This window comes from Acyrthosiphon pisum, chromosome A3, assembly GCF_005508785.2.
Source record: "Acyrthosiphon pisum isolate AL4f chromosome A3, pea_aphid_22Mar2018_4r6ur, whole genome shotgun sequence".
NCBI lineage: Eukaryota > Metazoa > Arthropoda > Insecta > Hemiptera > Aphididae > Acyrthosiphon > Acyrthosiphon pisum.
In genome coordinates, this window is record NC_042496.1 from 17,197,216 (window position 1) to 17,222,973 (window position 25,758).

Sequence of the window (25,758 nt, forward strand, 5' to 3'; positions counted from 1 at the left end):
TAATACAATTATTAATTCTTTATCTTCTTACCTCCTGCGCTATCTTGTACTCTTATAATTCCATCATCCATGATGATATTTTGTCATCGGAAAAAGAATTCTCCTTTCTACGCCTTGGACCTTTTGGTCCTTTGCACAAGGGTACTACTACTACATCCTGAATGCTGGTCTCCGGAGTCCAGACTTCCAGAGTCCCTGTGTATTTCTTTGGACACAGTACAGTTAATTGTATCAGTGCATCAATCTCCCCCTAGGTCCTATAGTCATATTACACGGACTAAGATCTATATAATATATTTATATATATATACTAAGACTAGCTTACTCCATGTCCTATTATTAATAATATTTTGATAGTAAAATATAGCCATAGAGGTAGTCATAATTTACAAGAATTGTTACGCTTCACAATGTAGCTAGCTAAGATCCTAATGTTTAAGCATAAATCATTTTGAATGTCTCACATACATCAAGGGATCATAATAGTGGGTCCCGTGCACCGGGGTGGAGTGCGCTTTGAAAATCAATGATTAACTTTATTGTAAACGGTCAACATCATTCGAGTCGATAATCGATACAATTACAATTTACAATATAATATATAAATGATTTTAATGTATTATGTATAGATAAGATTTAAATACCTATGATGTATAAGTTATAACATTGTATACATAACACAGTGCATACGATGCACCCGAAAACATATCATTGACAATCGACATTTGATTACTTATAGTATAGGCTCTACAGAACAAGGATAAAAATGACCACACCTCGATACATTCAGTGGTCTGTGGTGGCGCGTATATATATGTGGTGGACGGTGGTCGGGTGGTGCGTATGTATATATATAGTAGTGACTAAGTGACTAGGTTATTGGTAGGGAAGGGTAAACCTTCGTTATACAAACATGAACATTGAACATTTTATACCGAAGTTATATACATGTTTATTGATATGAAGTTTTCCAGGCGCGCATACGGACGGCCGCCAACCCAGGTCAACAAGTGTCAAAAGTGGTATCTATTTTTTTTTTTTTTCATTTAATTTCTTTGTTGGTATTTGGTGTGGCGGTGACTACCCGTCGCACCGTGTTTTTATTATTAATAATATTATATCGTATGTGAAAGGGACGAGGGCGCGTCGAGAAAGCCGTGAGAAAACACATGCGTCGTCGCCGCCAGATCGTACTATGATGTATATTTATGAGTTGCAGTCGTTGTACAAATTAAAACATTATTTTAGTCGTTGCTGGACATGGAAAAAAAACCAAGTCCCAGGCAATTTCGACGTGAAAATCGGATCGACCAAAAGTAAAAGGCCGTTAAAATATTATTATCGTGTAAACCGCTGTAAGACTAGGTAACATTTTTTAAGCGGCGATAATAATAATAATAATATATTATATCCCTGCGATAGAACAACACTGTACGGCTCTACGGCGGCAGACTCGTACCGGTGGTGGTGCCGGCGGCGGCGGCAACGGCGTCGATGGAAAGGGCGTGGCGGCGCGGTGCGGCGGCCGCACGTTAGTCAAAAGTGGTTCGCGATGCGCGTGCGTGCCGGGTTAGCGTCACTCTTGACCAACGCGATACCCGGCTGCACCGACCCGTGCTCCGGCCGCCGCCGCCGCTTGTCATTCGTGCATTCGAAGTCGCGTCCTTTTCCTGCCGGTACGTGTTTTCTTGGTTTCTGTTGTATTTCGTTCGTATTTTTTTTTTCCACATATTTTAACCACCCGACGTCCGTTTGCGGACAGCACACCGAGTAACGAGAGACGCGCGTTCCAATAACGTTTTATATTTTCCGCTTAAGTTGCACTATATTGTCGTGCGCGGGTCTCCTCTCGATACGCACGTCTTTTAGTTCTCTCGTGTGTTTGTGTGTGTGTGTTTGCGTATGTCTGTGTGAGAGAGTGTGTGTGTGTGTGTGTGTGTGTGTGGGTAGAAACGCCTTTAAACGGAATAATAATAAAATATATAATTGTATAATCTCGTCGTTTGTTTTCTGTGTAGAGTTTTAACTGTCGTTGCCGCTGCGCATAGAGAGCAGCGCGTGTACACAGCCCGCCAACCCTCGTAGCAGACCGTAGCGCCGCGCAAACCAGTCACTATCACTATCGCACTACACGACACAAGAACCAGCAAAATGACTACGGCGACTACGGAAGAGACGAAGAATGTCCCGCAGGACGTCAAAGAACCGGTAAAGGACGGCGCTGACACCGTAGCCGAGACCAACAACAAACAGACGGAGAACAACGACAAGAAACCAGCGGTGGCGGAGAAGGACGATAAGGTAGCGACGCCCGCCGCTCCTGTCGAACCACCGCAGCCAAAGTTCACCGTGAAGAAGCAGAACTTCGAAAAGGACGTCGTGTACCTGTACCAGTTCTCGCGCACGCCCGTCATCCCGTCCATGTCACCGTACTGCCTCAAGGTGGAGACATGGCTCAGGCTGGCTGGACTCAAATACGAGGCAAGTACTAGTTACACCTACCTGTTAATAATATTATGCACTAGCTATATTCTATGCCTAGATAATGTGGTACTCGCTTTCCCAAGGTACCACCTAGCACCCCCGGGGGTAGGTACCTACCCAAGTGGTTGGGTGATATTTTCCTTGTATTATCATTACCCTTGATTGTGGCAAGTCCATAACATTAACTTTTTCATCCGAAAGTTACTGATTGTTGAGTAATTGACTGATCGTCCATCATTTAATTCCTTAAGTCTACTTAAATGATTTGAATGCACGTATACTTGGTAACCATTTTATACATTTTCTCTAAATTCTGTCGCAAATTATTAAAAATTTCTGAAGTTTCTAAATATTTAGGTAAGGTTTTAAACAATTGGTCCCAAAAAAGTTAAATTGAATTATTGCCTAGTATAATGTAGTATTTTTACGGTTCAACCAAAAATTAATATTCATATTTTCATGATATGCCTACTAAAATAATTTCTCATAGGAACAGTACCCAAAACGATGAATATTAAAACATAGTGATTTAACTATAACTTATGTGTTAGGTGTTATTTGTTTTTGAAGCAAATATAGATATGTTTTACTGTACAGAATTAGGTAGATAATAAATAATATAATATTGTATTATAATGATACAGTTATTTACTATACAATATTAAATTATTGAGCAGTCAATAGTTATATCCTGTGTTTGAAATCAAATATTAATGATAATTGGTTCTTTAACTTTATAAATAGTTTAGGTATTTGTATATGTTTTATTTATGATAGCTTCATTTGTCTATTATACTTTGTATTCTAATCATTTTTAATTTTATAGAGATATCTATAAAAAAAACTGTCAAATGTTCATCAGAAATTCTAACTAAAATTATATTGTATAGGCACTTAAGTATGTAAACCATCTAGTTTTTTTGGTAGAACTAATTAAACATGAACTAGATAAAGAGCAAATAAGCCTCTAATTGGTAGGAAATTGAACTATCACCTTTTGACGATAAAAATAATGATAAAAGTAGAACAGCCATGTTTGACACGTTACACAGATCTAATAATCTGGTTAAAAAGTAAGATAGAACAAATTGATTTTAAAAAGTGACACATCATGTTATTAATTATTAATGGGTATGCATAACAAGCATAACTTACCATTGACTGTTATATTTGCATTAATAGATATTTTAACTTAAACCAAATGTATGTATCAGATAAAAAAAAATTACTACTATCTAATTTGTTAATATGTTAGTGTATTCTACATACCTATTATTTTACTTACCTTATTCAACTGATGGTCACTTGACTTTTAAATTTAATCACATCAAAATAATAAATTTTGAATAGTTATATTGTAAAATGTTGTGGTATCAATTTCAGAATTTGATGAATTTATTTTTTTTATCTGTATAATTTAAATTAATTTATCGGATAAAAACAATTAAAAATAGATTACCTATATATATTTTAATTACACATTCCCATAAAAAGTTTGTAGTTATTTTAAATGGACTATGATTCGCTTTTAATGGTTTATACTTTTGTGGTATTAATGTCTTATGAAAATTACTGGACATTTTTTATTAATTTATATTTAAAATGTATTTAATACTGGCCAGTGCCTACTAAAGATAACTAAGACCATTAGAAATAATTGTTGATAATATCAACTCTTATTTTAATATTTAATTAGAAAACGCCCTGCTCCCATATTGTATTTTAATACGTCATATAATATAATACCTACCACAATATATTATTTTAATCAACGTGAGACATTCATACTCGTAGATCGTTAAACTGTTCATCTTTATACAACAATGCATGGGAACTACAATATTCTCCACATGTGCATATGGTTGCACGTGTTTTTGTCCAAGTTAAAACAATTTGACATGTGCATGATGTATGTTATTCTTAATACTATGTTTTTTAATATTATTGTTATTGAAAATAACAATTTTGTTTGGTGTCCAGAATTTAAAATTGTGTAACAATAAACAATCTAATATAGATATTAATTTGACCTGTGTACTCGTGTAGGTAAAACTTTGCTAGAATAGGTATTTAAAATTCATTGACAGGAAAATGTTTATCATTTTGTTTTTGACCTTTCGGCGTTCATTACACGATTATGAATGTTAAAAATGCAAGTGTATCGTAAATAAACTAGTGAATGCTATTTGTCTATGGTCGCCGTTACAATTTAATATTTATTATAAATTCTAACACACTATTTTTATTAATTTATATTTTAGACGTATATCAAACCATAGGCATTCCAGTCGGCCATAATATTGTCAAAGATTTATTATTAGCGTTATTTATTATTTATGTTGGGAAGGACGTTACTGAGAACTTTTTCACGAGTTTTATCTTTTACGATAGTTGAAATTCCTAACGCCCAATAAAAACCGCCGCTCGCTATAATTGTTCAATATTGGTTTGTGATAAAACTCGTAACGGTTGGGAATAAATACGGGTGGCTTGCTAAGTAATTAAAATGTATTATAAATAATTTCCTTGTCCAAATTGGAGTTGTTCAATTGGTAATCCAATACTCGATAAAATAAAAATAATAAATATTATAGACTGGGTAGTGGATTTCTGTCAATAAGTTTATAATTTGTGCGTCATACAAACTTCCAATGTTGGCGGCGGAGAAAAAATATATTTTATTATGAAAACTGTTATCGTGGGTTTTCCTATTTTAAAAAGAATAAAATAAGTCGATTGTACAAATATTTATTAACTTATATTTATCATATTGTATTACACGCTTTCACTGTAAGTACTGGAAACGTTTTAACAAGTAGAAATCCGGTGAAATCACTACGGCGTGTTACTACAATATTCATTTTCCTTGGAGAATCCCGTCTGTGTAAAAGGAACGGGAAATCAAATTTTATTACTACAAAAAAAAAATCTGTTGCGTCATCGCAATAATTAACTGTGAAAATGTTCCATTTGTGTTCGATAATAATTTATTTTTTCTTAGCTTTGACGTAGTCCGCTGTAGTAGTCCAGTGTTTATTGTTAAATAAAATTCCCCTTTTTAATATACATGTTATTATTCTATTAAATATTATAATATATAGAATTTGTACGCTGCATTCCTTATCGCTGTAAACAAACAACTATAACTACAATATTATACAAAAATACTAAAACACATGTACCACACCTTTTCAATTTCAACGGGCAGAAGTAGTACATCTTTGTATACGAAAAGAAAAATATCATACTATCCAAACTATTTTTATTCCAAATCTCGTGAACGCATGTAAAATGTAATAAAACGCTTATGTTATATTTATTTTATATTTTACCAGGCCATAGGGTATCTGGAAAACAATAAGTACGCGTACGGTGTCTTTTTTCATTCTTCCGCATTTGTGGACGTTTTTTAATCAATATAATATTGTGTCCGCAACACAATCATAATATATTTTTATATAGTTATGTAGCTGTAAAATCTAGACGCACGCGTCATAATAATGATAATATACCCCCCTCCCCTTACCAAGGACGATATTATTCCTCGCGTGTATCATCATAATATGTGGACGTGTGCTGCAGCGCTCGGTGCACCACAATAGTGCATTGTGTGCATAATAATTATATTGTTACCTGTGTTGTCTTTCAACCGGATATAATGCGGTATTTCGCGGATATTTCGCGAACGTCTTGGTCTTACTATAACTACTGGCTACTGTAATTGTATTGTGTTATTGTTGTTACTTAATATTATTAATGAAAACAATTATGCATGCAGCTCTGTGAACGTCAGGTTTTTAATTTTTATTAAGGTGGCTGTAAAATGCGTATCGCATATTCGCATTCCTCCGCCTAGTTCGTCCGTATTGCGCGAAACCTGTTGGCGACGGTGGAAACTGGCACGGACTCGCGGTGTACGAGACTCCTATTTCCGCGCCACCACCGCCTCCGCTTGCTGCAAACCTTAGTCCTTAGTAGATAATGATGATAAAAATATGTTTAAATATTCTCATGACGTTGCGCTCGCGAGTACTTTCGATATATAATTACAATGTACACACGTTGGTATATTATGGCATATACAATATATTATATTATTATAATCTTTGTTATAAATTACTCCTCTTCCACACTCGGAACATTAGCGTAGCAATGCGATTTGTTTGTTTTGTCATCTCGTGTATGGTAAGAGTTTTCGCTATGTCGCGTTGAATCGGGTTTTTTATACAAATTGTATTTTGTAGATATTATATGTAATAAAATAGGTTTCTGTCTGACTAATCGTATTATAATGATGTCACTGTTATAATATTTTATACATCGTGGCCTTGCGGGGTCTCAAGTTTTAGACGTTAATCGATGCTTCAGCCTTTGGAAGTTAATATTTTTAAAACGACGCGTTTCATAAGCGTTTTTCGTTACACGTAATTATTATTATCATAATGCTCGCTCTTATGATTTGTTCTGTACGCGCGGTTCCGTATATCAATTCCAGCACATTGCGTACATCCTTATTAAGACGGCGAAACTCTTTCGCCGCTACCGACAAAAATTAATAGTATTCTTCTCCGCTGTGTCGATTATAACAATGATAATAATATTATATCATGCACACGATATTATAACATTATGGTCGTTTATTGTGTGCATGAGAGAACTGATATAAAGAGAGAAGGCCCGTCGACAATAATCCCCGCTTCGTTGTTATCGTGGACCTCTGCTACGTCTCATCGTCCCTCATTTTCCGCCCTACGGTTTAACGCTCTACCGTTTCTTATTCATTGATCAATTAAACACAACATTTCTTGTTGTTAGCGTTGCTCTCTTTAACAACGAAATTCTCGCTATAATAAAAACTTGTATCGTCGTTGTCCCGAATTTTTGGCTTTTGTCAAACGACGAGAATAATATTTGGTGGTGTTGGTAGGTGGGTGTCTCACGAGCCATGGTAGAGAAGGAAAATAATTATAAACTTCTCGCAGGACGATATTATTATCGAACCGTCGTGAATTTGTCTACTATCGAATAGTGATTACAAAATTATTTCCATTCGAATAACAAGTCCCACGACGTATTTATTCTGGCATGTCGATTCGAGTTAATGTGTATTTAACATTCTTGTTGTTCGTTACTTCGAGGAAGTGCACACGTTTATATTATTAATTATAGTGTGTCTTGTATAGATCTCGATCGACGGAAGCACGATACAGATTACAGATGTGTGTAGTACAAGTGTATAACCGAATAATAGGGCGGCAGAGGGGGACTTTTTATACGGGTGACTATAATATAATAATAATGTGATGATGAATACGCGTGGCTCTCGTGGAATGCAGCGCGCATTCCATTGTATGACTTTTTTACTGGTCGTCCGAGTCCCACGAAACTTGACCTTTATATTAAAATTTTATTAATATACATTAACCGCCTTACAAAGTAGTGTAAATGACCCACAACGCGTGCGTGTAAATCACTAATGGTTTGGATCCGATAACCGATTATCGTTTATTCGAGTGCTTCGCTTATCGCCAAAAAACAGTGCTTATAGTTGTGTTAAAGCGATAACTTTCCATGATGCTCGGGGTGAATACGACGGGTTACCGCCCTAAGCAAGCAGATTATCACTGCGCGTGACTATGCGACATTTGGTGTTTCATCATGCGATATATTTAGCGTACAGGATGTGAGTGGCGGTTGTTTCGATAAAACAAATTACTGCAAAATTAAAAGATTGGGAGAGGATGTCGCAGGCGGGAAAGTTAGGCAAAACCGGCGTCGGCTGTGTTTTTTCTAGTATACGGTACTACAACACTACTATGGTTAAGTGCTTGACGGGAAACACCCCCCCTCTCTCCACCATGTCATAAAGCAGCGGTTATCTGGCGTGGAAACGAGGTTGGGCGTGTGTTTGCAGTTTTTCAACCCTATCGAAATCTGAGTGAAAAGAAAGAGTAACTATTTTGGGTTGGGTTTATTTTTAAAAATGTGTTTCTAGCCGAGTTTTTGTTGCACGAAGGGGTAGTGTATGTGCGCTAATGGTGAAGAGATCAATAACACAGTTGTCGCCGTCTGAACCATAAACTCCTCCTCGACCTCACCCCCACACCATTAGCCGCCGTCGCCATGACAACCGCCTGTGGTATTTCTCGGCTCGGGAGTTCAATAAACCCGGTGGTAGTGGTGGTATGTAAGGGATTTTCTCGTATTGCTGCCGCCGCCGACCATAATATTTGGGCGGCACACGCCGACTCGCTTATTTATGCAACAGGGTGTGCTTTTATTCTCAAAATTATATCTCCATCGGCCATCGCACGCCACATTCTTTATTTAAGCTCTTATGCTGTATAAAGTTAAAAAAAAATAAACCTCATACTTATTCATAGAAAGAGTAAAGCCAATATTACTATAATACTATTAGTCACTGTACGGAAAAACCGGTACTTACCGTTTTTACGACCTGAGGGACGGGTTGCGAGGTTATTGACTTTATATACTTCTTCTCTCCTAGTAAACTTTCATATTGTATTTTTAAATATTTAAAAATAATATTATTCTGACTATATTACGAGCATATAGTACTTGTATAATTTTTATGTCAAAATATGAAATAACAAAAAAAAGCTACCGAAAGTGAATTTAATCAATAATATTTCGAATTTGTATTGCTTCCTAACGTGTCACATAGAACGCTACAGGTTGTATTTATTTATACGTTATGCCGTTGGTTTTATAATTTAAGTTTTCTGTATATTATCTTTCGGTAATTTGTTCACCATTTCGTCAAGGTCCACCGGGGGGACAAAACGGTAGTTCATATGCTTCTTGACCTTAATTTATACGTCTAGAAAATTCGTTTATTCTCTAATGATGAGTCGTTGCCCTAGACTCATCGACGGATACACACGAAAATATCTATCAGCTATATTAATGATGACCATGATTTAGTACAGCAAAAGTATTAAGTTAGCATTTTACTGGTTTGATTTGGTTTCAAACACGAGAAATAGTTTTTTTCTGTAGAATCAATGTTAACAAAACGAAAATAACATCAATTAAAAATGTATTTGTATTAATTGAATTTCGAATTTTTTTATGTTTAGAATGTCGATCATAAAATGAAGCACCGTTCCAAAAAAGGACAGTTACCATTTATTGAATTGAATGGCGAAGAAATTGCTGATAGTACTCTAATTATTAAAGAGCTTAGTCAGAAATTTGGCAAAGACATTGATGCCGCATTGAGCCAAGATCAACGTAACATATCACATGCTATGGTATCGATGATTGAGAATAAACTTGTTTGGTATGTTGCTACCTTTATATTTTTAGAAATTTTTACTTTTAAATTTACTTAATTTTAATTTTTTTAGGGTGATAACATGGTGGAAGACAAAAACTCCAGAAAATGTTATCAAAGGATATAAAGTGAACTTGCAACATGCGCTTGGTACATGGGTTCCAAATGGAGTTCTTAATTTCTTGTTCAAGCACAGTTATAGTCGAAAGGTGTGTGTGCTAAAAATAAACATATGTTATATGTAGTATATTATGTAATTATTTGATTAAATTATTTTCGTTTTCACAGGGATTAAAAAAAGTTAAAGCTCAAGGAATTGGAGTTCATAAGCCCGAAGAGATTTTGGAATTTGGACAAAATGATCTTAAAGTTCTATCTGATGTTCTAGGCGACAAATTGTATTTCTTTGGAAATGAACCCTCAATTGTAATTTTTTTATTGATATTATAATAATTCATAAGTAAAAACTTTCATTGTTTGAATAAAAAAAAATAATTCACTTTCATTTCAGCTGGACGTAGTGGCTTTTGCAAACTTGGCACAATTGTTCTTTTTAGACAAAGATGTTGAATGCCAATTACGAGACTATTTAGTGGACAATTTTGGAAATTTAGTGGAGCACACAAACCGCATCAAGGAACGGTGTTTCCCTGACTGGGAAGACATGTGTAAGAATCTAGACTTGAACAGCCACTTGCCAAAACCACCGCCAGTTGAAGAAAAGCCTAAGGAAGATGGAGACAAGAAGGCCGCAGAAAACAAGAATACTGAAAAAGAAGCCAAGGAACCATCTGATGAAAAAGTGAGTGATAATCGATTGTACTCATTATTTTTTAGATTAAACTGTAATACGTAAATTGATGAATATCAATTTAGTATAAAATATAATTGTAAGATGTGTCTCATCAAAAATGTTTTATAGGGTGATGGAAAAAAGGAAGGAGAGAAAGAACCAGAAGACAAATGAGCGGTATTTGCACTGGTTACAATGAAACAGACTCATCACCATCATTTTAAATTAAGCGATTTCACCAACACTTTCGACCCATCATTATACTATTGACTTAAAACGAAAAAAATCATACATGATGTATTTATAAGTTACGTAAACGTTATATGAAAACATATTATAATTAATAACCACAAATCCATTTTTTTTGTGAACTGATTTTTTGTCCTCGTCAACAAGAAATTTTAAATACTCGTGTTGGCGAGCTAATATGTTTCATAAAATTGACTCCATTAATTTAATAATAATAAAAATACTTTAAAAATTAAAAAAAAAAAAAATTTACAATTTATTACTGGGAGACGAATCTGAAGCTCAGGTATTAACCTAATGCATAACTCTTAAGTATAATAATTATAATTAATTATCCATTTTATTTATGTGTTAAGACTTGTTTGTTTGTTTGGGCCTACGCTTTAATTTAAATGGGGACCAGACAAATAGGACCTCGATACAATTCCGCTTAGCTATACATATTATATAACATTTTATTATTATTTTTTTAATTAATGAAAACGTTGAAAATCCATTATTTCCTATTTCGGTGACAATATCCTTTCTGTATGATGTAAATTTTTCTACCATTTATATAATTTTATACATATTATTATATATATTTTATGTTTTTAAGTGTATAAATTAATTTATTATTTAAGTGAAAAAAAAACGAACAAGAACGAAATTCAACTGTTAACACCTATTTTGTATTTATTTGAAAACAATACATACTTTCTTCCTCTCCCCCTTTTGACTTTTCGATAAGTATCGAAACTCTAACCTAACTAGTAATAATATCTAATTCTCATAGCATATTCATGTTCTCAAAATAAACTATTCACTTATAATTATATATGTATATAGGTGTATCTGTAAATACACACATATATATATATATATATATATATTAATAATAACTATATATTATTAATATTGAATTTTTTTTTATATTTATTTTATACTTTTACTACTATCATTCAAGTGTAATGGGAAGAATCTCGTTTGTATGATTTTTTTTTTATATATAATTTTATTAAGCCTTTAAGAATAAAACAAACTGCAAAATATTTATAGTCTTATCTGTTAATCTCTTAGGGGAGAGTGTGAGACAATATCCACCCACTCCTTGTGCATGTTCGGTGAGAAATTCTTGCCGGTCTGATTCCTTTTACCTTCCCTATTCGGTATTCCTCACATCAATAAAAATTATTGATGTTTAAAATTGTTTAAAATCATTTTAAGATCAGTAAAAATTAAATTGTATTGTATTGACAATTGTCTTGTGTTAAAAATTAAAACGGAATCAAAGACCAAATAAATATTGTGTGTGCGGTGGTAACACACCATCTGGATCTCTCAGTTGCTTTATTCCATAAGTTGACTATACAACTAAAAAATAAAAACAGGCACGACAATTTTAGGTTGTTGTTAACACTACATCTGTAATGTCCCATCATTGATATTATTCATGTGATGTCAACATTAAAAAATCAAAATTGCAACTTTTAGAAGTGCACTGTTGGTAGTTGAAGCCAGCATGACGAGCCCACGCAAGTTAATGTCAATAAACTTTAGAGGAGGGCTGGCTCCCTAAGCGCCTTCAAAATGTGGTTTTTGGTTTATAGGTGGTAGGTGGCCAAAATTTTGTTGGTCTCTTGGGAGAAAAAAATTCACCATACCACCGATGGTAAGGGTTAAAATTATTAAAACACTGGATGATGTAGTTTAAATTATGTAAATGTATATCTGTTGTAAGTAGTGTTGATTTTGAGTTTTAATTATACATGATTTGTATTTTGTTGATTACCTATATAAGTTTTTATTTAAAAAAAAAGTATAATACGTATTGACGAAAAGAAGAAATTGACCTTACGTGGTAAATATGATATTTTAGTCAAATAGCCAATAAAACTAAGTGAATTATTTGGCAGTTGAAGTTGTTGAGTGTTGACGTTGATTGAAGTTCTTCTCTATATTATATTGTGATTAAACTGTCTCGTTTTCACTTTACCGCATAGATTTCATTTTCATAATCTATGTTATTAGGTACTTACTTGTGACATACTAAAAAAACTGTATATTAACTAACTAATACCTTTTTAAGAAAATAATAATTGAGAAACTCTAGTACCTACCTACCTATACCTAACCGAAACCAATCCTATACCTACACAAAAATAGAGATTTTTATAATTTTGTCTAAATGTATACTTTAAATGCTTATAAAAAATCCGTGCCTACGTATCTTTAATATATATTTAAATTTAATTGTTAAGGTTTTTGATCCAGCAAACATTTTTTTTTATCAATATTATAGGAAAAAAACTAAAAATAATTTCAAATTTCAAATGTCTATAAACGAATCAAAATATTTTGAAAACTATAATTAGTGAAAATTGAAAGTAACTACGGTTATTGTTTTTTGAATTACACCAAAAAACCAAATCGGTTTTGTCAAATAATGACTGCCGTAAAAATTTACGGTTTTTTCTAGATTCAATTTTCTATCAGAAATCATCCTCAAAGTAATTGAACATCGCATAAAGACATAAAGTAGTGAAATCTGTATACAGACAAATAATAAACTAAAAAACACATTATTGTAACAGTGATCCGCTCAGAATCTATAAGCTCTGGGGGACCTATCCTCCCGCCATAACTACTGCTGTGGTGTACGGTCCGAATTCGTCAAAATCACGAAAATGCGCAAAACAATTGATAAAACACAATTCGTAGCCATGAAATATTTTTTGATTTTTATTAATTAATAATTTTGATTATTTATACACGTATGCTAGGCAGACAGTCTCGACGTTTTTCGTAAACAATGATTTATTATTGAATTCAAATTGTATAACTACTAAACAGCAGATAGGTACCCACTTGTCTTTTTATATTTATATTTACTTGGTTTATCCATAAATAAAGAGGCGGAGAAGAGGGTACTGTACTACCGTCTGCCGTACGTCAGGTGTTGTTTGGATGATTTTCGGCGGGGGTCACTGTAATGAAGGTGTCAAATTTTAAATCAGATGGTGTATCTTTTGTTTTGAACAAAAAACACAATATTCACTTGGGTTTTACACTGTTTTAAACAAATTAAAAATTTTTTTATTAAATTTAAAACTGAAGATGAGGGTTGTGACATTGTGTGACTAGGAACCTACACATTATTATCTTATTTATTATTACATAGGATCATCCTACAATAGACGCTCTATGTTGTTTTCTTGATAAATATTTTACAGATTTTAGAATGTTTTTATTTCCGTAATACAATTCGATTTCATATAAAAATAATTTTCCATTATGCATTTTTTTCCTTTAAAAAAATGGTTGTTTTAATTAGCAATAAAAATGTTTTAAAAAAAATATATTATTAAATAAATTATATTTTGATAACACCCAAAAATTAACAAAAATATTTGACCAACTCATTGGATATTGGTAATTTGTATTTTCTAATAAATGTTTGTAGGTGGGTAGGTCCTCAGCATTATCCTCACCAATACATATATATTTGAGGATAGCCGGCACTGCCTAAAGACTACTGATCAGACCATCAATTAGCTCTAAGTTATAACCTAAGTAATTAGCAAAGATAAACAAATATTAATAGAATCAAACGAAAAAATAAGTTATTATTAATCATATTTGAAGTGTTCATTCGCTCATAAATACTGGTATAACTATGGATTACACAATTATAAAGCGTAGAATAAATGTAGAATAAAACGCCTATTCGGCCTATGTAGTATGTATACAACATACAAGTTGGTACTGCTGAAATACATATTTTGAAGTTTGATTATCTTAAGCCCCCTTTCCTCTGTAACTACTAAATCCTAGTTACATTCATGAACCCTTACCACCACAATAATGATAAAATATAATATATTAACTTTCAATAAATATTATTTTTACTCATTTTTAGAAAAAGGTTTAATTGTTATTTATAAAAGTAAGTATAAACATGTTTCATGCTTTTTTAAGGCATAACATAAAAAACCACTAACTCACAAAATTGAAGCACAATATATTTTTTTCATTTGCTTAATTTTTAATTATTTTCCACTTCCACGTACATTTGTCGATCACTCTTAGCAAAAGCATTTCAACATATAAAATTAAATATTTTAAACCTCATTTTAAACCCTCTTGTTGTCTCAATATTTATACCACTTACTTTTTTCTCTACAACTAAACCAAAAATTATCATCGCGGAATGCCTTATTAGCTAACCCCCTCCCCTACACAATTATAATATAGTAATCCATGTATGAACAAAAACAAAGAGTAAAACCATGCTGAGGTGTGAGGTATTAGATATAATATATTATTAATTGTATATAAATATATATATGCAGTATAAAAGTACAATTCGCTTAAAAACAATAAAATTGGCAAATATTGTAGCGAGTAATATACGAATGTAGTTAAGAGTATGATAATTAGGTTAAAAATACAAATTTCACATACAATTATTTATGTATTACGCTAACATGTTAAGTACACTTGTTTTACATAGATAATGTTGAATACATGCACTTAATGTGTTATGATTAATTTGTTGGAACAAAAAAATAAAAACTTATACAAATTACACTATTTCAGATGATCTACATTTTCTCTTCAATGCAACAGTTTTACGAACATATAACAAGTATATGTTTATACGTAGAACTACGTATATCCAATTATTTTAAAGGTTCCTAAATTTTTTAACTAAAACTAAAATTAGATTATATTATATTAAATTTAATTATTTACTATATTATGTTTTAAAAACCAATTTTAATTAGCAAAATACCAATTTATGCATTTAATTTTAACTTACATAAGTGATTACACTAATTTAGCTATTTTTTTTAAAATATTTGTAAATTTTAACAAAATTAAAAAATGTTATAAAGAAATTTAAGTCTGCTTATTTATTATTTTATTTTAATAAAATAATAATTTGCATCAAGAAAAAAAATCTAAAAAAAACTAGAAATTTCTAATTTCTAATACCAAATTATAGACATTATATAAATATGAATTTGAGTCCACAATTAAAAACATAAGTCGCACTTTTAGAATAAAAATACGATGGTAAGGGAACTACTATACTGAACACAATTCCAAATATTTAGTATACTGTTTATAATTTAAATGATTATTATTTATTTAAAATCGAATGATATTTTGAATGCACATGAATTAAGAGTATTTAAAAACAAATAATCTTACAAATTAATTATTGGGGGCTCAATTACTTATTATGAAGTTGTATATCCTCCATTTTTTTTTTTTTTTTTTTTTAATGTGATTTTAGCGACTTGAACGGCCTCTTCTTGCCACTCCTCGACCACGTCCACCTCGGCCACCACGCGGTGGAGTAGTTTTGACAGCTGGAGCTTCTTTTACTGGTTCGGATTCTGGTTCAGCAACAACATCATTAATTTTAATATCAGTATCGGCAACTACAGTATCTGCAACTACCGAATCTTCAGAGTTAATCGCTTTCGACTCTTCGTCCGGTATTTCAATAATAGGTACATCAGATTTTATCTCCTGGACATCGTCTTCGTCCATAGGTTCAGATTGTGGTTCAACGATGCCATTTTGCTCAACTACTGGTGTATCATTTTCAGTTTCATCCAAACGAGCTTTTTTCTCCTGTTTAACTTCGCTATCTTCTGTATTTACCTCTTTATCATCATCCTCTTTCTTTTCTTCTTTCATTTTGCGCTTTCGATTATTGATTTTGGCCTAAACAAAACACGTGATAATTGAGCAAATTTTATAAAAATATTTTAGAGTAGAAAAATCCAGGAATTTAAATATTTCATTTAGCAAAATAAATTATACTTACATGCAATTTTGTGATAGTAGTGAAGTTAATATAATGTGAAGCAGTTTGACAATGTAAATCTGCTTCTTCATCATTCTTCATAAACATTGAACAAATACGACATACATATCCTCCAGTTTTGACTACAAGTTCACGGCCAACAACATTAGCAGGATTATATTCTTTTTCTTTTTCTTTTTTAATCACCAATGTATCTTCTTTAGCTGCAGTATCAATATCATTTTCTTCTTTGGAATTATCATTCTCTGTTTTTGAAGTATCATTCTCTGTTTTTAAAGTATCATTCTCTATTTCAGAAACATCATTCTCTACTGTGGAAACATCATTCTCTTCTTTAGAAACATCATTCTCCTCTTTGGAATTATCATTCTCTTCTTTCGCCCCATCTTTGATATCATCTATCACCTCATTATCTTTATTATCTTCTGATTCCTTTGCAATGTCTTGATCTTCTTCTTCTTCATCATCTTTCATATCTTGATCATCGAGCATATCTAATTTAGATGCTACAGGTATTTCTTCTGAACGTACATCATCTTCAATCACAATCACATCAAGCAATTCAAATTCATCATCTTTAAGATCTGGATTAAATTGACGGCGCTGTTCACCAACTTTGCGTAAATGATCTGAAGACAATTTGTGATCATCCCATTCTAAACGAGTATGGAATAATGTATCACACATTTTGCATTCTGGGTGAAGAAATTGTTTCAATTTCTAAAAAAATAAAACAATTTTAGTTAATACACAAAGAGAAATGGACATTAACCCAGGCTACAAAAACAATATATTATACTCGTGCCCACGAGAGAACATAATCGTTTCGCCCAAATATACTGAATTATCGACAGATCTGAATCACTTTCCCCACTTAGTGCCACAACGGTACAAACCTTGTAGGTAAGTGGGGGATGCACAGGATCAGACACATTAATTTTTTTGTGGACATGAGTATGGATACATAAAATATGAGCACACATCTATAAATGTATTAAAATCATATCAGCACACGGTTTATGTTCTCTCTGGCCCACACGCAACACAGGTAAAACACAATCATACAGAATCATTTTTTGAATGCCTAATCTTAAAATAAAATTACAAATACTAAAAAATAGAGAATACAATTTTAGGGCATGCCATAAGGTTTCTTTAAATATTGTCTCAAAACAATTTAAACATAATTTAAATTAATTAATTTTTTTTTAAATTTGAATATTAAAGTAAAATAATAAAATATAAAACTGATATGCCATACCATCAAAAATAGTATTCTTTATAATTTTTGTAATAGGTAATTTTCTACTCTATTAAAATGATTTTAGGTGATAGACGAAAGTGCTTCATCCAAGTTACGCTTAGGTCTGAGAACGAAAACAAATATTTTCATAAATCCGCTAAAATATATATTATTAGAATTTTACACTATTTAAACAATACATTGAAATTAATATTATTGATAATAATTGCTTTATTGATGAACATTTATTTTTTAATGTGAAATCAACAAATGTATATATATTTAAAACAATTAATGTTGAATATATAATGAAAATAAAAATCTAATATTTTAATGCACCTATTTGGAAGTTAAAACAGTTTATTACAAGCAAAATTCATGATTTTGTAATAAGGTATGATAATTATTAATAATTATGTGAATCAATATTAAGTTGCCGAAATCATTTTTTTTTATTATTTAACAAATAAATAATATTTTAATTTATGGACAGTACTTAAATATTTATTAATTTAGGTACTTACACGATGACGATCACTTTTACGATGTCCAGTCAAAGGGCCATAGAAATTAATATTGCACATAGGACAGTAGTTACGGAACAATGGTTTTGCTTTCCCTTTATTTTGAGCTTGCATACGTTCTAAGTCGATTTCTCTTTGATTTTCAGCTGCTTTAATCTGGTGACGCATTAACTCCACTTGCATTTTGTACCCTTCATCCAAGTATGTCATCATCAGTTCGTGAGGACGACCGCGGACGTGTTTCTCAAAAGACTAAAAAAATGATTTTTGTCATAATTTAGGTTTAGGCACATGTTGACGTTATAAATAATCACATAAACTGTAACTTACAGCTCCATCCCACATGTGTTTTTGACAAACATGGCAAAATAATACAGCTGTTGGAATACCATCGTAATCCACATGTTCCTAAGTTATTGGTACAAAACATTAATTACTTCATATATTTGTGAAAATAAAAATATATTTACTTGGTCTGTTGCTTCTTTCTTGACACCATTTGTTTCATTACTAGAATTATATAAAAAAATAATAAAAAAATGTTTATGTTAATAGAATTATCAATATATAACATAGAAATTAGACATTTCAAGAAATATATAAAGAATACAATTTTAAAGTAAAAATGAAACCTTAATTTAAATATGATTAAAGCAAAAAGTTGTACAATTGAATGGCAGTTTAAGTATGATTGTTTACCCCATAAAAAAATATCAATCATAAATAATCAAAATTGTTATTGTTTCCAAGAAAATGGATATATTATACAGCATCTTTGGATTGTGTTTTATTAATCACTCAAAAAAAATTAAATAATAACAAAATATATTAAAAAAATTAAATACAATATACTTGGTTTAAAAAGTATGTACTCGATGACACCTTTAGACAGGTATTACTTCCTCAAATGTTAATTCTGTGTAATAAGAGCATTATTCTAAGATAGTTGAAATGTTCAATAAAATTATAGTTGGGAATAAATTAGATTCATACAACAATAAATCACAACTCATGAATATAAAAATAATCCCGAAAGCAGTTTTTTATTTCCTGATTAAGAAGGGTGTCACATTGTTTTACTAATACATAATATAGCAAAATATATGTTCAGTAGTTCCAATTTTGTGTTGTTAGTTTAAAAATTGAGTGAATTCACATATCATTAAACTTGAGGAGAAGTAATGCTAACACGGTTCTTCCTCTGGCTCTCGATACCACAAAAAAAAAATATGATTTAACTTAAGTGTAAGAACAGTCACCATGTTCTTGATTTGGTTTAAATATTTTAATTTTTAAGTAAATTATGAATATTTTAAAATGTATATGTTCACTCATTACTAGCTAAAAAAATGTTTAATATAAAAAATCTATTGTTGTCAGCCTATTGTCAATTACACAAAATTGAGTACTGCTAAACATCAATTTTATATATGTATGTCATATAATGTAAGAGAGAAAACATAATTTACCCTTAATCAGGAAATTCAAAACTGCTTTCATGATTATTTTTTATTCATTAACTGTGATTTATTGTTGTATGTGAATATGTGATTAAACATTTACAGGCCATGAAAAAATATTAACCCAACTATACTTCTAAAATAAAATTTAATATATATAAAAGCTAAAAGGTATTGATGAAAATAAAATATGAAAAAGTATATCTATTGTATTTTAAGAGTTAATAGAAACATTACATATTTTGAAAATAAATAAATTGAAAACATTAATCTTGAGATTTACACATAATCTTTATAAAGTAATAAACATCTTGAATTAAAATCACCTTAAGTTGAACATGTATAAATAATGGTCTTATGTTTAGTTGTTGATATTGCCATAAATATATCTAAAATAATAACTGTGATGTATGCGTATGTAAGTATGCATGTATGTATGTATAAATATAGTGGATTTATAGAGATTATCAATTAAATAAAACAAAATTTTACATTCCCAATTATTATAAAATAATTTACTAACCAATGAACACCTAGATAAAAATAAATAATTAACATAATGAGACTATACAATATAACAACCACTGATGTTGGCCTGTCAGATGTTCAAGTTTTTAAGCATAAAAACATAATCTTTACTTTTAATTAATTATATGACAGTACACTTCAACAGAATTTTAGTTTATATTAATATTATGGATAACTCCGATGAACATTTTATTTATTTAATCAAATAGCTTCTTTGGAATTTGAAAAAATTAATAATGTTAAAAAAAAAGAATTATAAACAAGTATAACTAATGTATGAATAAAATATTCTTTCAAGAGTTAAACAAACAAATGTTAATTAATTATGGTATTAATAAAATAATAATTTGTTTAGGTAATACATAATGAGTTTTCTAAAAATGGTTAAATTAAATTATTTCATAACAGTATAAAAATTTTATAATTCAAACTTTTATAGTATATATTATCATTGTACCTAATTATATATACCCCTAAATATAATTAACTAAAACTAGGTATAACAATTAGTATATTAATTAAGTAAATGGTAGTACAAACCAATGTATAGCTTACAAACAAACAAAATACTTACTTGATATTTTTAAACTTAAGGAATAATTTTTACAAGTTATAAAATAGGTTTTTGAATCCATAAAAGTAATAATTCTACTAAGTATACAAAATTATGTATTAAGAAGAGAAATAAATAATAAGGGTTAAAAGAGTAGAAAATAATAATTCCTAATTCTTCTAATATTTCAATAAAATGCAATGGAATATATGGGCGGATAAAATAATTTAAATGAAGAGGGATTGCCAAATGCTTTTAAAATAGCAGCGAAGAATTATATAAATATATATTTATATAAATCCGGAATAATAGATTTTATGAAATGATTCCTTACCTCTTATCATTTTTATCCGCTTCAGGTTTAGAATCCTTTTTCTTATCGTCCTTTTTTGGAGGAGGTCTACGATTGCGATTATCAGGCCTGCGCCGGTTTTGGTTCTGGCGGTTATCAAACAACCAATCAATTATTGTGCCAGGAACAGAGAGATTCGATAGAGCACAACAAATGAAAAACAAACTCAGATGAGATTATGAAATTTGTTCGATAATTCGATTGCCAGCGAAACGAATCAGCCAGCTCCAGAATTCAAATTGCCAACGGCAACAGGCCAAACTCAGATTAGCTAAAACGCTCAGCAATAAATAATTGGCAAATCGAAATAATTATAATAGAACGTTTAGATATACTATAAATATGATTAGTTACTGTACAAAAACCTAATTTAAATAATTTCCTAATAGGTACTATTAGGAATATTTTAAAACCTATCCAATTATTTTTTTAAATTTGTAAAATATTTAAAATGTTAAGAATATATAACAGCTTAAATACTAATTTTTTTAATTTAACTTAGTTTTACCTTAAATGATTCTTGTCTTCTCACCATTCCAGGGTTTGGACCCCAATTTTGGCTACTTCCGTATCCACCCTAAAATATTCAATGTTTAGTTTTAAAAATAATAAATTAATGAATCATAGTAATCCTTATCCTTCTTTTTGAAAGAAGTTGGCTTATAAAATAAATTAATATATAAAACTGTATTTATTACCTGATTAGGTGCTAAAAGCTTAGATAATAAATCATTAGCTAGAGCCATTTGATTGGGATGAACATTTGGCATCATCCCACCTCCTGGGGATACACCAGACTCCCAAGGACTCATTTTCGGGTTTCTACCATAACTATTGAAATTATTGAAACGGCTACTGCCACCTCCATTGAAATTTCCACTGCCGCCGCCACCACCACCAACTCCACCACTTCCATAATTGCTAGAGCCACTAAAATTATTGCTAGGGCTTTGTCCATAAGAATTTCCATAGTTGCCACTATTTCCAGCGCCATAACCACCACCCCCACCACTTCGACGGTTGTAAGACATTTTTCTGTTAATCAAATATACATTAATTAAGATTAATAATAGGTACATAAATCAAATTTGCAAAGATAATAATTGGAAAAACTAAATAATCTTATTAATGAATAATGATTATCTAATAATAGTTTTAAGTTTAGTCACACATTGTCCGCAATTCAACATGGTCAAAGTTACACTTACTGCAGCGAGTTACACCCAAAAGAATTGAACAATCACAATTTTTTTAAGAGTTGACATTTTTTATGGGCAACAAAGTGTGCGGGATTAGCTATATTATAATCACACTTGGGTAGTATTTCGAATACAGTTTAACATCCAATATTAATTTTAATATAATATTTTATAACTCATAGATTATAGATAGCCAGATAGGTGTTTATTATCAAGATTATAATAATGTTCATTTATAAACAAAGAATTGATAATATTTTTGCTATTGAAATCTAAATCTACTAGAAAAAAGTATTCAAAAAATATTTGGAATACTTTTTGTGAAGTATTCGGAATATGTATTTGAAATACTTTTTAAAAGTATTTTACCTAAGTCTGATTATAATACATTAGAAAAAAGGGCATATATCAATTTTGTACACATTTATTTATTAAAAATACAAATCTTTGGCCTGGACAACGTCGGGCAGGACAGTTAGTAAGCAATAATATCAGTACCTACATATTATATTAGGTACATTTTGTTAAAAAATAAATGTACCTAATTCTTGAATGAATGTATATACACGTAATAAATAAAAATACATGTAATTATCTAATTTTTGTTAAATACTATTTTATTTTAATATTATAAAATAATGACAATTTTGTTTCAATATATATTTTGTGAATTTACTATAGGTAATACAAAACTCAACAATTTATAAATATTACTGTTTAGTAAAATAATTTCAGTTATTTTTCTCCTTATCATACCTACAGACGTTATAACTCTCTTAGTCAAGCGCTTGTAAATTATCTGAGAGTGTGTAATATATAGGGATGCCATATTATTATAGTACTTGAATCGACACATATCTATTGACCATAACATGCGTCCAATCTATCAACCTAAATCGAAATTGAACGTCCCTCCTTCACCCCCCTCCCTCCCATCATACTAAAATGGGCCACACTAGAATTGGGTATACAGTCATACCGATTATTGATAATATTGAAGATGCGAAAAAAATCGTAAAATGGGTATAGATCCGGTTTAGTGGAGCGCTTCCGAAAACGTTTTCTCGTCAGCCGAAATGTGAACCGCGAAGCTTCAATCCGGGCGTAAGTAGGCCAATCACCTCTCACGTGTATCAACACGTATGAGCGGAGCACGACTCCATGACGCGTGCCGGTCGATCGGAATCGTCCGAAAATCGATATAGAATAAAATCACACGCTAAACCGGCATCTGCTATTATCAGTCGTCGGTATTAAACAAATCTAAGCGAATGGTCAGCGAGGCGCGCGAAGTCTTATAAACATGCAGATAGTGATTAATTAATAACAATCTGTACGATAAACAACTCGATCGCCGTGGTCGACGCACGTTAGGCATAATATTATTTACATCTAATGCCGCGATGGGGATCGTCAGGGGAACGGCGTCGGCGCGCGCACTGAGATAAAATATACAACAGGAGATTTCTTAAATTAGATCGACGGTCGCGTCGTCGACCAGTTTGATTTAATTAAACAAACGTAAATTATAATATTACTGTTATTCGGCGGATCTCAACGTGTGTCGTGTACCCGGCGCGCGCCCTGTATGTAGGTAGTGTGTTAGCGTTGGCGACTGCCGAGCGCTGCGAATACTCACGGTTGTGTCGTTGTAAGACGACGACGGTGTCAAGGTGCAGAACGTGTACAACGGAGATTGAGCTTTTTGAACGGATTTGTTCGCGAAGAACACAAAACGAACGGATTCACGGACGGGCTAAACACGAACGGCGGCACGAGAATAGTGTACGAAAACTGCAACTAAAATGGCGGAAACCGACGCCGAAACTCGTAGTGGTCCTACAGCAGTGTGACCAACTGACGACCGGTGTTGCGTCTTGTAAATATATGGTATGTCGTATGATATCTGAGCGTATGAGCGTCCGTGTGCCTTTGCCCTATGGGCCTAATTATGTCTATGGAATTTATAGATATATAAGAGATATATATATATTAGATACAAGGAATTATTCATGACAAGTAGTACAATTTGTCATGAAATTATTATATATATATCCTCGATCATAGATAAGTATATAATATGATGTCCCCGATGTCCTGAATTGTGGAAATACCATATAATATATAATATAACATATTAAGATATCTTTAAATATAATAATAAATATACGATAGACCTTATGGCTTACACAATTAGTGTCATGCATAGGCGAAATTTCAACTTTTGGCTTGGGGTGGGGGGGGGGGGCTGAATATATTAAAGGCAAGCAGACCATTGCAATATAGCATATTAAAATTGTATGTCCTAGGTTTTTGAGGGGACTACGGCTAAGTTTGGGGGGGGGCTTATCACCCCTAAGTCCCCCCCAATTTGCTCATATGGTGTCAAGTATTATCATTGATTTATCCATGTATAATCAATGGTATTATGCATAGCAGGGCCGGCGTTATACAATTTTGACGGGGGTGAGATCAAGTAATTTGACGACTGTACAATGTCGACTCGTAATTTTTTTTAAATAAACTGTGAAGTATAAAGATTCTTGATTTTCCTGGTGCACTTAAAAAGCTTGAGCAAATAATTACAATTTGATAAATATTGAAAATCATTAGAAAAAAAAAATACAAAAATAGATCTAAAATATTTTGAACCGTTCTATCCCTATAGTTATAAATTATCCAGTTCATTTAGATAATATAGATAATGTTTATCGTCATAAAAATTACAAATATTATTTTAGTCTTTCATCGTAAGCGTATTAAATGGTGATATACTGATATATATAGGCCATAAGGTATGTGAATGCCATTCAGATAAGGCAAATAATCTTTGACGTCGTTGTAAATTGACGAAAAAAACCAAAATACCTAAATATTTACAAAATATGACGTACTTGTTTACCAAACATGTAAAAATATGTAAAATAAAATTGGGCTTATTTTAATTAGAATGATCTAAATCATACACATTTTTTATCAGATTTATAAAATATCTCATTCCAATAAAAATATGTATTTACAATAACATCCGTTCCCTAGCTATAACTTTGACGATTGTCGATTTGTTACTTGTATATCATACAACCGAAAACAAGGTATTAGGTAAGGACTGCCAAGACTATTTTAAGTTCTAAAAAAATAAGTTGTGTTCAAAATTCAAATCCAATAAACTCATATTGCATATTATTTAAATGCATTTTTGTCAAATAGTGATTTACCTTCTACTCAAAATATCTAAGTTTTTGTTTAACCATA

At 31.4% G+C, this 25,758-nt stretch overlaps 2 protein-coding genes across 3 annotated transcripts; one reads left to right on the forward strand and one right to left on the reverse strand.

Moving 5' to 3' along the window:
- The first annotated feature begins 1,534 nt into the window (after positions 1-1,534).
- On the forward strand, positions 1,535-11,854 carry LOC100162920 (failed axon connections). 2 transcript variants are annotated; one of them, XM_008180960.3, is made up of 7 exons: positions 1,535-1,676; positions 2,019-2,481; positions 9,585-9,787; positions 9,855-9,990; positions 10,070-10,207; positions 10,293-10,583; positions 10,704-11,854. In XM_008180960.3, the coding sequence occupies exons 2-7, from the start codon at positions 2,152-2,154 to the stop codon at positions 10,746-10,748; spliced, it is 1,143 nt and encodes a 380-aa protein (XP_008179182.1). In that variant the 5' UTR covers positions 1,535-1,676; positions 2,019-2,151; the 3' UTR covers positions 10,749-11,854. The 2 variants fall into 2 exon arrangements, with proteins under 2 accessions (XP_008179182.1, XP_008179181.1); XM_008180959.3 differs by having other exon boundaries at positions 1,559-1,707.
- Positions 11,855-15,387: 3,533 nt separating this feature from the next.
- Positions 15,388-24,330, reverse strand: LOC100167019 (zinc finger protein on ecdysone puffs). The gene is made up of 9 exons (XM_001951938.5): positions 24,143-24,330; positions 22,003-22,339; positions 21,813-21,881; positions 21,287-21,390; positions 18,882-18,921; positions 18,742-18,819; positions 18,412-18,663; positions 16,645-17,364; positions 15,388-16,541 (listed from the first exon to the last, which is right to left on the reverse strand). Exons 2-9 carry the CDS (start codon positions 22,333-22,335, stop codon positions 16,101-16,103), a joined length of 2,037 nt encoding a protein of 678 aa, XP_001951973.1. The 5' UTR covers positions 22,336-22,339; positions 24,143-24,330; the 3' UTR covers positions 15,388-16,100.
- Between the last annotated feature and the right edge of the window lie 1,428 nt (positions 24,331-25,758).

Excerpts from the sequence above, each read along its gene's own strand:
- LOC100167019 (XM_001951938.5), bottom strand. The coding sequence starts at position 22,335 with ATGTCTTACAACCGTCGAAGTGGTGGGGGTGGTGGTTATGGCGCTGGA. Across the intron at positions 21,391-21,812 it reads GAAGACAAGAATCATTTAAG|AACCAAAACCGGCGCAGGCC; the intron begins GTAAAACTAAGT and ends GATAACCGCCAG. Across the intron at positions 18,922-21,286 it reads GCGGATAAAAATGATAAGAG|TAATGAAACAAATGGTGTCA; the intron begins GTAAGGAATCAT and ends ATATAATTCTAG.
- LOC100162920 (XM_008180960.3), top strand. The coding sequence starts at position 2,152 with ATGACTACGGCGACTACGGAAGAGACGAAGAATGTCCCGCAGGACGTC. Across the intron at positions 2,482-9,584 it reads TGGCTGGACTCAAATACGAG|AATGTCGATCATAAAATGAA; the intron begins GCAAGTACTAGT and ends TTTTATGTTTAG. Across the intron at positions 9,991-10,069 it reads AGCACAGTTATAGTCGAAAG|GGATTAAAAAAAGTTAAAGC; the intron begins GTGTGTGTGCTA and ends TCGTTTTCACAG.